Source organism: Alexandromys fortis, unplaced genomic scaffold, assembly GCF_014885135.2.
Source record: "Alexandromys fortis isolate MF-2015 unplaced genomic scaffold, M_Fortis_MF-2015_v1.1 scaffold_5, whole genome shotgun sequence".
NCBI lineage: Eukaryota > Metazoa > Chordata > Mammalia > Rodentia > Cricetidae > Alexandromys > Alexandromys fortis.
In genome coordinates, this window is record NW_026067924.1 from 26,845,957 (window position 1) to 26,859,723 (window position 13,767).

Genomic DNA, 13,767 nt, shown 5'->3' on the forward strand with positions numbered 1-13,767 from the left:
TGTGTGATTGCTTTTACTTTATTTTTCTTCTGATGACAGCTTGTGTGTGTGTGTGTGTGTGTGTGTGTGTGTGTGTGTGTGTGTGTGTGTGTGAAATGCTATGTGTTAAGACAGTACTCTTTCCTTCACTCTTTTGGGTGATAAGACCCATTTTGTAAGCAGGAGTTAATTTGCTTTCTCTTATAAATGGTGTGAGTCACTGACAGCTCTCTGGGAGTGAGAAGCACAACACTGCTCATAGCTTACTTTATATGTAAGGGGTCTATCAGCTCATATACTAGGCAAACACTTTTTTAAAATGTTTTACCAAATGAAATATTCACTTTTAGTCATTTTATGACTCATGTGTACTTTCAGAGTATGGAGTTTATAAAGTTTATCATCTGAATTTTCCCCTTTGATATGCATTTTTCTATTTTCTGGAGCAAATTTTCAATGTACTACATTGTGTCTTCCTATACACATTTCTGGCTCCGAAAGTACTCTAAAAATGAGTAGAAGTTGCCGGGCAATGGTGGCGCACGCCTTTAATCCCAGCACTCGGGAGGCAGAGGCAGGCGGATCTCTGTGAGTTCGAGACCAGCCTGGTCTACGGAGCTAGTTCCAGGACAGGCTCCAAAGCCACAGAGAAACCCTGTCTCGAAAAACCAAAAAAAAAAAAAAAAAAAAAAAGAGTAGAAAATCGAAGTCAATACCCACTAAGATTCCTTCTGTTTCTGAGACCGTATAATCCTAATGGCATGAAAACCTCATTAACTTGAAACCTGGTAATTTGTAGTTTGTAATAATCACACTGGGCTCAAGTTGTGGTGTGCTTTTGAGCTAATAAAAAGGCTTTCTAGGCAAGAAATGCTCCTGAAGATCAAATTGAGGTCAAAGATTATTGATGTAACATGCAGATAATTAGTACAACAATTAAGCAGTTTCTTAGAGATAACTTTCAAGTCTGTTCTTTAGTTAGCAACTCCATCTTAGCATACTTTTGAAACTAAATCTGCTTGACTTCACTAATTCCATTAGCCTTTCCACCAAGTAGTCTAAATTGGTAGGGTTTATCATGTGCAGCTGTGGTAGCTTTAATGTAACTAGTCTCCATAATCTCATAGAGAGGGGCACTATTAGGAGATGTGGCTTTGTTGGCCTGGGTATGGCCTTGGTAGAGAAAGTGTGTCACTGTGGGGGCGGGCCTTGAGGTTTACTATGCTCAGGATACTGCCCAGTGTGTCAATCAACTTCCTATTGCCTACAAAATGTAGGACTTTCAGCTGTTCCAGCACCATGTCTGCATGCCGCCATGCTCCCTGTCATGATAATAATGGACTGAACCTCTGAAACTGTAAGCAAGCCCCATCAATTAAATGTTTGCATTTATAAAAGTTGCCATGGTCATGGAGTCTCTTCATAGCAATAAAAACCCTAACTAAGACAGCAGCCATTTAAAAAGATAGATGTAGAAAGCTGATTTTAATGAGGTTCCTTCTAACCCAAAGAACACTAATTACAAGTCCCTGAGATGGTCTAGCTAGTCAGATTCTAAGGACAGAAACCTGGCCTAGCTAGCTAGTCAGATGCTCCAAGTCTCACATGCTCAGAATGGACTATTGTGCTTGATTTCACCTCTCCAAAAGCTGGAATCCCTTTGGCTACAAAGATGGCCGATAGAATGGAGACAGAACACTGGACAAGAGTGACTTTTTTTTCTTGGATCATGTGCTAGCAGTGGAAATGAGTCCTATGGTAACAGGAAGAGGCATCAGGGGAAAGTTATAGAGAACGACTTAGTCTAGTTTAGATGAGCATTCATTGGTGTTAACTGCCTAATGTCTGGAGAGAAAATGAATACCGTCTTCAGCTTACCCACTTCACAGAACAATGGCTACACCATAACTCCAATCTGCAATTTGTCTTTGTCTAGATATGACTGTATTTTTAATCTTAGTTCCGTATCTTTAAGAGAGACTGTGCAAACAGTAACAGATTGAGATGGGAATAAAAGGAAAACTCTGGGAACTATGCTTTAAGAAGTATAATTGAAGGCTGAGAATAATTTCTGAATTTCGGAAATGATTTCAGACAAACATTATGTTCTGAAATATTTAAAATTAAAATGATTTCTGCCAGGCATGGTAATGCACGCCTTTAATCCCAGCACTCAGGAGGCAGAAGCAGGAGGATCTCTGTGAATTTGAGGCCAGTCTGGTCTATAAAGTAAGTTGGGACAGCTAGGGTTTTTACACAGAGAAATTCTATCTCAAAAACCAAAGAAACAAACCAACAAACACCCCCCCCCAACCTAGATGTATTAGTTACTCTTCTCACCAGTGTAGCCAAATACCCGAGAGAAGCAAAAGAAGAGGAATTTGTTTTTTTTATTGTATTTTTTTTATTTATTTATTAAAGATTTCTGTCTCTTCCCCACCACCGCCTCCCCTTTCCCTCCTCCTCCCCCAATCAAGTCCCCCTCCCTCGTCAGCCCAAAGAGCAATCAGGGTTCCCTGCCCTATGGGAAGTCCAAGGACCACCCACCTCCATCCAGGTCTAGTAAGGTGAGCATCCATGAAACTGCCTAGGCTCCCACGAAACCAATAGGTACAGTAGGATCAAAAACCCATTGCCATTGTTCTTGAGGTCTCAGTAGTCCTCATTGTCCACTATGTTCAGCGAGACCGGTTTTAACCCGGACTTTTTCAGACCCAGGCCAGCTGGCCTTGGTGAGTTCCTGATAGAACATCCCCCTTGAAAAAAATCATATAGGCTTCCTCCTAATATTAACCTTCATCAGGTGATGAAAGGAGACAGAGACAGAGACCCACAATGGAGCACCGGACTGAAATCTCAAGGTCCAAATCAGAAGCAGAAGGAGAGAGAGCACAAGCAAGGAACTCAGGACCGCGAGGGGTGCACCCATACACTGAGACAAAGAAGAGGAATTTGTTTGGTTTGGAATTCCAAAGGCTCTGTCCGTGAGGATATAATGTCTAGAATGGGTCAGCCAGTAGCAGCAGGAGTTTGCAATGGTGTCTTCTCATAGGGTGCCAGATAGGAAGCAGACACAGACAGTGTGATGGCTGTTCTCGATTGTTAACTTGACTACATCTGGAATTAACTAAAACCCAAACGACTAGGCACATCTGTGATGATTTTTTTTATCCTAATTAAAGCATTTGAAGTAGGAAAGCCTACTTTTAATCAAGATCTCTTGAGGTGGGAAGATCCACCTTTAATCTGGACCACACCTTCTCCTGGTAGCCCATATAAAGAACATTGAAGAAAGAAGCTCTCTTTCTTTGCTTGCTTGCTCTCACTAGTAATTCCATTTCTTCATTGGCATTAGAGCCTGCTTCTTTGGGAATCCAGTGTATACTGAAGACCAGCTCAGACATGCAGCCTGTTGACTAAACAACTGGATTCTTGGGCCTTTTGTACATAGACAATCATTGTTGGATTAGTTTGACCTCAGTCTGTAAGCCATTCTAATAAATCTCACTATATTTGTGTGTGTATGAATCTTTATCTCTATCTATCTATCTATCTATCTATCTATCTATCATTCTATCTATCTATAGTTTTGTGCCTCTAGAGAACCATGACTACCACAGACAGGAATTGAGACCAGAGTATACCTCTTAAGGGCTCACCACCAATGACCCACCTCGGCCAGCCATACCCCAGGGATTGACAAAAGAGCTCCATCAGTTGGAGACCAGGAATGCAAACTCTTTATCTGTGAGGCACATTTCAGATCCAGATCAGGACAACTAGGTGTGGTGGTGAGTACTTGTGCTTGGTCTTTCTGCATTCCCCATTCTTGTCTTCCCTTCTACCCAAGCCCCATTTCAACCAAGATCGGACAATCCAACTGCTGAGGGTGGATTTGGAGAAGTGTGGTAGCAAAGCCTTCTTCTGCCTTTTAAAAAGGCTTAGAAGAAATGATTTCAGGTAGTGGACTATAGAGAAAAGTGCTAATTTAATTTTTTACAGTGTGTGTGTGTGGTGTATGTATATGAGTATGTGTGTAAGTCATGTATTATTTGCAAAATTCAGATCTCTCCTACCACTCTGTCTGTCCAAGAGACTAAACTTAGGTTGTCAGACTTGGTACTTTACCCATGGGGCATCTCCTGGTTTGAACAGGGCTACTTTTTGGACTAAAGGGAAAACAGTATCCTGGGAGGACCTCGGAGCTCCATGCCTGTGACATCCGCAGCTTGTACTCTCATAGCATTTGCAGTGGGATCTAGAAGGGCAGGGAGTTATGAACATTTCAGTGTAATAAGCACGGACTGACTGACAAAAGATCAGGGGACACACTGAATATCTGGTTCTGCATTGGCTTCTGGGACTTTCTCAGTCACATGAGGCTACAGGGAAGTAGCTGGGACTCCAGTAATGACCCAGAGGGAGTAGTACTCTATCATCACTGCTGGGAAAGGGCTCTTTAATTTGAGTGTAAGCCGATTTAATGACATGATAATTTCTGGACTAGTACATATGTATAGCTCCAAGATAGAGAGATCGATACATAAAAGGTTATAGAATGAGCATTTTAGTTAATACAAGAAATAAGTTTCTTTTGAACCTCAGCAGCAATTGATTCAGTTGGGAATGAGCTCCTGTCACAGAGCAGAAATTTGATACATAAGCCCCTCAGAAATGTGTTAAGGAAAATCTGGTGATAGGTGGCATAAATGAGATTGATCTCTTCCACCCCTTAAATGCTGGGTTCCGTGATTTTCTAAATAGTTGAATACACTGGCAATGGGATGGCCGATCCAAGTAACCAGTAAACAGTGCCACAGGGGCCCTCAGGAAACATTCAGTCGGCTGTCCGTGTCATCACACTTCTCGCTGGATAACAACTGAAGTGTTTGTTTTTCTCCGGCTCCTAGAGGAGGCAACACAACTCTTTTTCAAAGAGGGGGAGAAGGCAGCTGTGCAGCTTTGATTGTTCTCAGAGCTGGAAGTATGGCTTTTGTTTCCCCCTCTGATGCCAAAGGAATCTGTTTTCCTGTGTTTTTGTGGTAACTACAAGACGAAGCATCAAGAGAAGACATTTTTAGCACCACTGGAGAGATTACAGGCAAAAGGAAAGGGGAAGCAGGAATGGCACAGAAAGAGTGGAAACATTTCAAACATCACTCCGAAGCCCAGCTGAAAGTTTTATGACAGGACATGTTAGTCGCCAAGGACTGGACTTGGCTGCCTGGACCCGGGCTTGCTCTGCTGTATCAGATGCAATTGTCAGTATTTGCAAAAACCAATTAAAGTGGCATTAGCACACACACCTTGAGCTGCCCAAGCAGTGTTTCTTGCCCAGTACCTTTGGCAGTTTGTCAAACCCAGACAGAGCTTTAGAAAAGAATGATTTGGGCAAAAATTTCAGAGCAGGGGCTGACAAGGGGGCTCAGTGGGTAAAAGCTTTTGTTGCCAAGTCTGGCAACTTGAGTTTCATCCCTTGGATCCACATGGTGGAAGAAGAAGACTGGCTGTACCTGGAAGGAGGAGGCCCTATGACCACCACACATGTATGGTGGCACATAAGTGTGTGTATAGTTGAAATACTGGACAGTTACAGCAACTCTGGATAACAGTATGGGAAACTAGTCTATCTCCCACCTCTTGTTAGACAAAGGATGGTTATGAAATGAGCTTTTTCACACCCTTAGCTTACTTTCTGGACCTTAGGCTACAGTTTGACCCAATGCCAAAAGGTTCAGACCCTCATCACCTTGTCTTAGATTCTGGAGTAATGCTGGCTTTAGAGAAGCAGAGGCTCCACCCTTCCCTGTGCTCAGGTCTTTGATTGTGATGCTTGATAGAATGAAGAGAGATTTGGTTAATTCATTTGCTTAACTGTTTTTTTTGTTTGTTTGTTTGGCTGGTTGTTTGGTTGTTTGGTTGGTTGGTTTTTCGAGACTGGGTTTCTCTGTTCAAGCTTTGGAGCCTGTCCTGGAACTAGTTCTCATAGATGAGACTGGCCCTAAACTAAAAGGTCCAACTCCTGATCTGCCTCCTGAGTGCTGGGATTAAAGGTGTGCACCACCACCACCCAGCTGCTTAACTGGTTTTTAAAGTATAGTTTTTGATTGGAGCCAGATTGGAAAGTGTTTGAGTTTGTGGAATTAACTTTCTTGTGATCCAAGAAAGACTCTTTGCTTACCCAAATGTTAATCAGGATCCTGAATTTCCTGTTGGCACTTCTATGTATTCACTTGTAACAGCTACCATTGACAAAGAACAAAACAAAACAAACAAACAAAAACTCTATTAAGTCAATTTAGTAAAAACCTCATATTCTGGATCTGACTATCCATGATGCCTGCCAAGGATCCTCACACCCACCACTCCTTAAGCAATGTCTATACCTCCTTGCCTGTCTTCAGCAAGAATTCTCCAAGGTCAGTGTGGTAGTTTGAATGTAATTGGCCCCCATAAGCTCATAGGGAGTGGCACTATTAGGAGATGTGGCTTTGTTGGAGTAGATATGGCCTTTTGTTGGGGAAAATGTGTCATTGTGGAGGTGAGCTTTGAGCTCCCATATATGCTTAAACCACACCGCAGTGTCACTTTGGATCAGGATGTAGAATTTTCCAGCACAGTACCTGCCTGCATGCTACCATACTCCCAGCTGCTATGTTCCCCACCATGATGAAAATGGACTAAACCTCTGAAACTGTAAGCTGACACCTCAAGTAAATGTTTTCCTTTATAAGAGTGGCCATAGTCATGGTATCTCTTCTTAGTCTTTTTCGTCTCCCTCTTGAAGAGGCAGCTTCTGTCTCTCCCCACTTCTCCCCTTCCCCCTTCTGTCTCTCCCTTTTCTCTCTCTCTCTTTTCTCTCTCACTCTCTCTCTGACCCTCTCTCTGCTCTTCTCTCCTTCTCCCTCTTCCCGTCCACAACCCACTGAATAAATATCCAACCTTACTCTGCATGGCGTACCTATCCATGTCTCTGTCTCTTGCCCACTGCAGCGTGTCTCCCTGCCCTGGATCAGCCACTGCTTGGGGGCCTGCAGCTGTCCCTGCCTGGGACTGGCTGCTCTCAGGGCCCACTGTAGCCTGCTGCCACTTGAGGATCTGCAGCGTTTCTGCTGTCTGCCTCCGCAGGGGATCCTGCAGCATTTTTATTAATCCATTTCAGTGATAGGCCTGACCATGTTTTTTTTTTAAATAATATGGGCTTTAGGAGTTTGGGTTAGGAAAGTAGTGGAATGCTTTAAGCACCGCACAATGGGCCATACTAGTAGAAGCATGGAAGCCAATGGTGCTAAGAGTTATTGTAACTGTGGGAGCCTAACTCAAGAGATTTCAGAGGAGAATAGTAATATGTGACCTAGATTTCATTCTTGTGATAGGTTTATTGAAGAATGTGGCTGCCTTTTGCCCTTGTCCAAAAAATATGCCTCAGACTAAAGTGAAGAAATCTCAGTAGAGCCTAGTATAGACTGTCCTGTGGTTATTAGTGGTAACTGTAATGAAGACTTATAATGGGAAGGAGCAAGCCCAACAGAGTAAGTTACAAAATGTAAACTTTGAGAAGAAAAGGAGCATCAGGAAGTAGAATGGAGCTAAGTCCTGTATTCAAGGAGATAAACAGATTAAGAAATGGAATAAAGGGAGTGGTGCCCTCATACAAGATCCCACCCAGCTAGATTTCCAACTTGTGGGAAAAAACTAAAGAAAAGCTTAGAGACAGGTGTGGTGAGGTACACCTTTAATCCAGCTCCAAAGGCAGAGGCTGACAGATCTTCGAGTTTGAGGCCAGCCTAGTATATAAAGTTCCAGGACAGCCAAGCTTAACCAGTGAAGGAAACCACTGAAGAACAGAAAGTTGGTGAGGATATAATTGAACAAAGGGGCCATCTTCAGCCCCAGAAAGCATTAGAAGTTGGCAACTTTGACCATGTGGTTCTGGCTTTAGAGTCAGGATAGAAAAAAGGCCGTATGAAACCTTCCTCTGCAACTAAGGAAAGCTACTGAGGTCAGATGTGTGCCAGGGATGCCCCTGCATGGAGGCCTAAAGAGGCCATTGCATGAAGCTGTGAAGGTGAAGCCTGAATTGCCTTGGAGACCCAAGATGTTGGAGATGCCAGAGTCATGGGATTCCTCTTGAGGAGAGCTGCTAACAGGGAGTGGAACCAGCCCAAGAGAAAAAGTGTGCTGCAGTCAACAAAGTTGAATGGAGTTGGAGAACTGAAGAGCTTTGACATCAGATGAGATAGAGTTTGGAGTTTGCCCAGATGGTTTTGGTCTTGCATTGGTCCAGGATTTCCTTGCTGTGTTCCCTTCCCTGCATTTTGGAATGATCATTTATATCCTGTGCCATTATATATTGGAAGTATGTGACCTGATTTTTGGTCTTGATTTTATAGGGGATTACAGTTAAGATTGTATGAATCTCCAAAGAGATTTTGAACTTTGGTCTTTTAAACATTGTTGAGACTGTGATAGAGAATGGGGACTTTTGAACTTGGACTAAATGCATTTTGCATTATGCTATTGTTACAAGCTTATAGGGGCCAGGGAGATGAATGTGGTAGTTTGAATACAATTCACTATTAGGAAGTTTGGCTTTGTTGGAGTAGGTGAGGTCCTGCTGGAGGAAGTGTGTCACTGTGGAGGCAGGCTTTGAGGTCTCATGTATGCTCAAGTCATACCTAGTGCCTCAGTTCACTTTTTGTTGCCTTAGTATCAAGATGTACAATTCTCCAGCACACGTCTGCCTGCATGCTGCCATACTCCCAGCCACCGTGCTCCCTGCCATGATGATAATGGACTCTGAAACTGAAACCTCTGGAATTGTAAGCTGAAACCTCAGTGAAAAGTTCTCCTTTATAAGAGTTGCCATGGTCATGGTGTCTCTTCACAGCAATAGAAACCTTAGCTAGGTCCGTTTATCTATAGCCTCCCTATCCTGATACTATGATGGAGGAAGGCCATTGGCTAATAAAGAAACTGCCTTGGCCCATCTGATAGGGCAGAATTTAGATAGGCAGAGTAAACAGAACAGAATGCTGGGAGGAAGAAAAAGTGAGCTCAGAAGTCATGCAGCTCCTCTCAGAGCCAGACACAATGAAGCAAGCCGCCAGGTCAGACATGCTGAATCTTTCCCGGTAAGCGCACCTAGTGGTGTTACACAGATTATTAGAAATGGGCTAAATTAATACGTGAAAATTAGCCTAGAAGAGGTTAGATATAATGGGCCAAGCAGTGTTTGAAAAAATGCAGTTTGTGTGTCATTATTTCGGGTGTAAAGCTAGCTGTGTGAGAGTCAGGCTGGATGAAAAGCAGGCCCACAGCTCCCCACAACAATACTAGGTACTTTTCTATTCACCGGCATAGAACCTGCTTTCTGGATATACGTGCCCACTACTAGCTTGTGCTATATTTAGAACTGGGCCAAGTCTCTCCCCTACTGTGAGACCACTCTGCAGCAGGGAGTAGTATCTCTGTACTTATCAGGAATGTCCCGAATAAAGTCTTCTTTATCTTGCTTCAATTTCTGTTTTTATTTTTTGGGTTTTTTTGTTGTTTTGTTTTTGCCTCAAATTCTTTGTTTTACCTTTGTGCTGATTTTAAAATGTTTTATATATTTCTTAGTTTACTGTGGAATAAATTTTCATAATATTGTTTTTGGAATGGAACGCTATAAATAGAGACTTAAGAACACTAAAGTATGCTGATTGGGCTTAAGGGAGACCACCAGTTTCAGGCCTTCTGAATTCAGACTCTTACTTGGGCACTTGCTAAACTCCTCATTTGTGAAGGCAAAACAGGAATAGGGTTGGTAGGACTAAATGGAACAAATGGTTTGATATCATCAGAGGACTGACATAGAGATGAACATGAGAGAGCAGAGGGGAGGTCTTTACACAGTGCCTAGTAGGATTAAGGATGCACGAAGAGTATACTGTAACATCACTATTGCTTGTCAGCGTCAATATGGACTTTGAGCTTGTCGGGCCTGGATTTCACTGTAACTTCAACCACTTAGCAAGGTGTCTGTAAAAGCTCCTCAGCCTTGATGAATCCACATTTTCTCATCTCTTAAGATGGTTGACATTGTCAATATGACAGGACCGAGAATCCCTTAGCAGACGATCCCCATGTTAGGAGTTTTTAGACTGGGCTACTTTAGGTGGGAGGACCCACCCTCAATTGACAGTGGTGTTCCATGTGCTGGGGGCTGGACTGAATAAAAAGAAAAAAGTGCGTCGAGAACCAGTTTTCATTTTTACCAGATTCATGACTACATATACAATGTGGCTAGCAACATGACCGCCTGCCTCATCTCCTGCATCCTTACTTTCCCTACCATGACAGACTGTGCCCTCCAAACAAACCCTTACTTCATTGATTTGCATTTTTTAAAGGTATTTTGTCACAGCAACAAGAAAAACAACTAATACATCTACTAAGTATTAAGGAATAAAGTCTTTTTTATAGGAGTTTTTGAGATGTAATTATATAATATCATAAAAATCATTAGCCAAGAACTGAAGTTTATGAGATACTCAGCCATACTAATTCCATTCTCTTCTTCCACCCATGACAATATTTGCATTCATTCTTAGATCTAAAGCCAAAATCAAACATTACACTTGGAGACAGCAGATGACATTGGAATGTGCACAGCTTATGTCGTCATGCTAATGGCATAGGTGACTCCTGGGCCCTGAGAATCATCTTTGTGAGCTGAAGTAACTCATGAGAGAGGCACTATTGTCAAATCCAGTGAGGAAGGACCACTAGGATCTGAGAAGTCGGGGTGGTCCTATAGCAGTCATCATGTGGTACAAATGCCCAGCATGGAGGAAGGCAGAAACTGCTTAGCATCAGGCAGACAGCTGTCTACTCCGAGAGGAAGCAGCCAGACGTGAGAACCCTGAGGGCAAGGATGGATAAAGACAGTCATAGGACTCTAGCCAAGCATGTTAGGGGTCAGGTCCAGCCCTAAGCAGGAGTCAGAGAACTTAGTAAATAAAAACAACAGAGGCCAGTGGAGCACAGAGAGCCTAGGGTTCAGGGTGTACCTCCCAGATCTCCTTTCTTTCTCTGATCCTCTTCCCTCCTCCCACCTCTTCATTCACCTTTGTGGTTATCTTAGCTGGCCCCAAAGACTGATGTTAACACATTTTTGTCTAACTTACACATTCAACCTCCCGCTCACTGGACTGTCTCTCAAGCTTCTCAGTCGCAGCCAATGCTGAGTTCCACACACTTGTCATCATTCTCACTATCTGAGCTACCTGCGTCACTTTCTTCCAGCCCAAATCACAGGGAATCCAGACTCCTTGTTTTCATAGACACCCCAGTACAGTTTTCAGCAGTATCCAGAGTTCCAGCATCTCCCTCCATACTGTGACCACTCTCTTCTTTGAGCTACTTAAACCAAGACCCAGAGCATACATCCTTTTCCAGAGTTCACCAGATAGCTCAGAAAGTGTCCAAGTGTGAAAATGGAGATATTCATACCAATTAGCCTCTCTTCACCACACAATTCTTCATTTAATAATAGAAATTGGCATGGTCATATTGTCTGGGTTAAATTCTTCTCATGTTCTTGTTTGTTGTTACTGGAAGGACAGGTGGCTAAGAGGTTTTAAAATGCTAAGAATAGAATAAAGGTCTCGAAAGTCATTTAAAAGAGCCTTTTATGTGCAAAGAAAACACAAATTTATATATACTCCAAGAAGAAAGTTAAAATTGGGGTATTAGGAGATGTTGTGTTGGTTAAGAGTACTTGCAACCAAACCTGAGGACCCACGCTCATTCCTTAGGACCCATCTGGTAAAAAAAAAGAGAATCAGCTCTTGAAAGTTGTTCTCCAATCTTCACATGTGCATTCACCCTTGCACACACACGTGTACTCAAACACACACATAACATAATAAATGTGAAAATGTAACATTCTTCTAATAGTGGAAAGTATCAAAATAGCCTATTTTAAATGATCACAGAGTGTTCATACCACTTTCAAAATGTGGTGTTTAAAGGAGCCACCTGGATGCTAGGGATTTCAGTTGGGAGCACACTGTGAGCTGGAAGCATAGAAGACCAGGTCTAGGATTGGTCCCTGCTGGTATTGCCTTGCCTTTTCCAAAGACCAGCTTTCAGGGCCACTGACCAGTTCCCTGGGTCCTGCCCCTGACTCAGGACAAGAGTCAGACCCAGTTCAGAAAGTGGATTTAAAATTGGAGGGCTCCAGAGGAGAGCTCTACTAAACAAATGGGTAGTTGGTTTTCCATGGTGACTACTTTCCTTTTCTGGCTCTGAAAGATTCCTATCATCACCTACAGTCTCAGAGAAGGTGAAGTTCTTTATTCTTTTTGCTCTTTTGAGAGTCCCCTGTGTGTCTTGGGTGTATGTATGTATGGAGTAGATGTATGTGTAATCATGGTGTGGCCTAAGAAAGGTTCTCTATCCATTTTTCAACTATTTCCTCATGGATTTTCACCCAGAGAATAGGAGATTGAGCAGAGAACATTGTTCTTATTCAAGATACTATTTGGTTGGGAATTATTTATAGACACTATCTCTGAGACTTGTTGTTATTAGTTTGTCAAATATGATCTCTGTTTCTGTAGGAATGCTGAATTACAGCCACAGTGGCCTCTTCTCCACAATGACCCAAGGTTTCCATCTAAAGGTAATCATGGCTATATTGAATGAATGAATAGTACTGGAAACAGACTGCCTACAAAATGACTTGGAAGCCACTAGTGGCCTCTCTACCACCCTGGTAGCTTTCTAGAGGGTACTGGACAAAAACTTTGGTACCTGACTTAGTTAGGGTTTTTTGTTGTTGTTGTTGTTGTTTTTTTTTTTTTTTTTGGTTTTTTGAGACAGGGTTTCTCTGTGGCTTTGGAGCCTGTCCTGGAACTAGCTCTGTAGACCAGGCTGGCCTCAAGTTGGACTTCGCTGGTATCATTACTTTGCTCTTCTGTTGTCAGTTCCCTATCTGGGGTGGGTGGACATTTGTTCACATCTCAGGAACAGTCACACAGCACTTGTCCAGCCTAGATAATCTCACAGACCAACCTTCTTCAATCAATAAGTTACTCAATCAAACAAACAAACATTCTACTTACGTCTCTCTCTTTATCTGTCTCCCTCTCTGATGCACACATATTATACATATCTTATTTGTTCTGTTTTACTGAAGAATCCTGGATAATTACAGACTTTGTACCAAAAGGTGGGGTACTGGTTTAACCAGTACTCTGAGGTATAAAAGGCTTTGGATCTGGATCATGGGTAGAGGCTAGAAAAGTTTGAGTTCCTTCTAACAAATCTCTAGAGCAGTAGTTCTTAACCTTCCTAATGCTGTGACCCTTTAACACAGTTTGGGTTGCTACTTCATAACTGTAATTTTTCTACTATTGTGAATTATAATCTAAACATCTGAAAAGCAGGATATCTGATATGTGACACCTGTAAGAGGGTCAGTTGGCCCCAAAGGGTTGGTGACTCACAGATTGAGAACCAGTGCCCCAGGGCGTCTTGAAGAAACTGGTAGTAGGAATATGGGTGTCACAGGTAATTCTGATGAGGTCTCAGAAATAAGCAGCACATTATTAGAAAACTGAGCATAAAGTGGCAAGGAACTTGGCTGAATTATATTCCAGAGTCTTTGTTGTTTATTTGGCTTTTTTGAGACAAGTTCTCACAAAACAGTTCCGGCTGGCCTGGGACCCAGGTTAGCCTTCCTGCCTCAGCCTCCTTAGTGATGTAATTACAGACATGAATACCACACCCATATATATA

General features: G+C 42.5%; 1 protein-coding gene across 1 annotated transcript in view; it reads left to right on the forward strand.

The window, feature by feature from the left end:
- The first annotated feature begins 9,070 nt into the window (after window positions 1–9,070).
- Window positions 9,071–13,767, forward strand: part of Gtpbp4 (GTP binding protein 4) — a 56,251-nt gene continuing 51,554 nt past the window's right edge. The window contains exons 1-2 of the mRNA XM_050142309.1: window positions 9,071–9,113; window positions 12,588–12,649. Coding sequence (XP_049998266.1) covers window positions 12,590–12,649 — 60 coding nt within the window. The 5' untranslated portion in view covers window positions 9,071–9,113; window positions 12,588–12,589. The remainder of the gene's footprint in view (window positions 9,114–12,587; window positions 12,650–13,767) is intronic.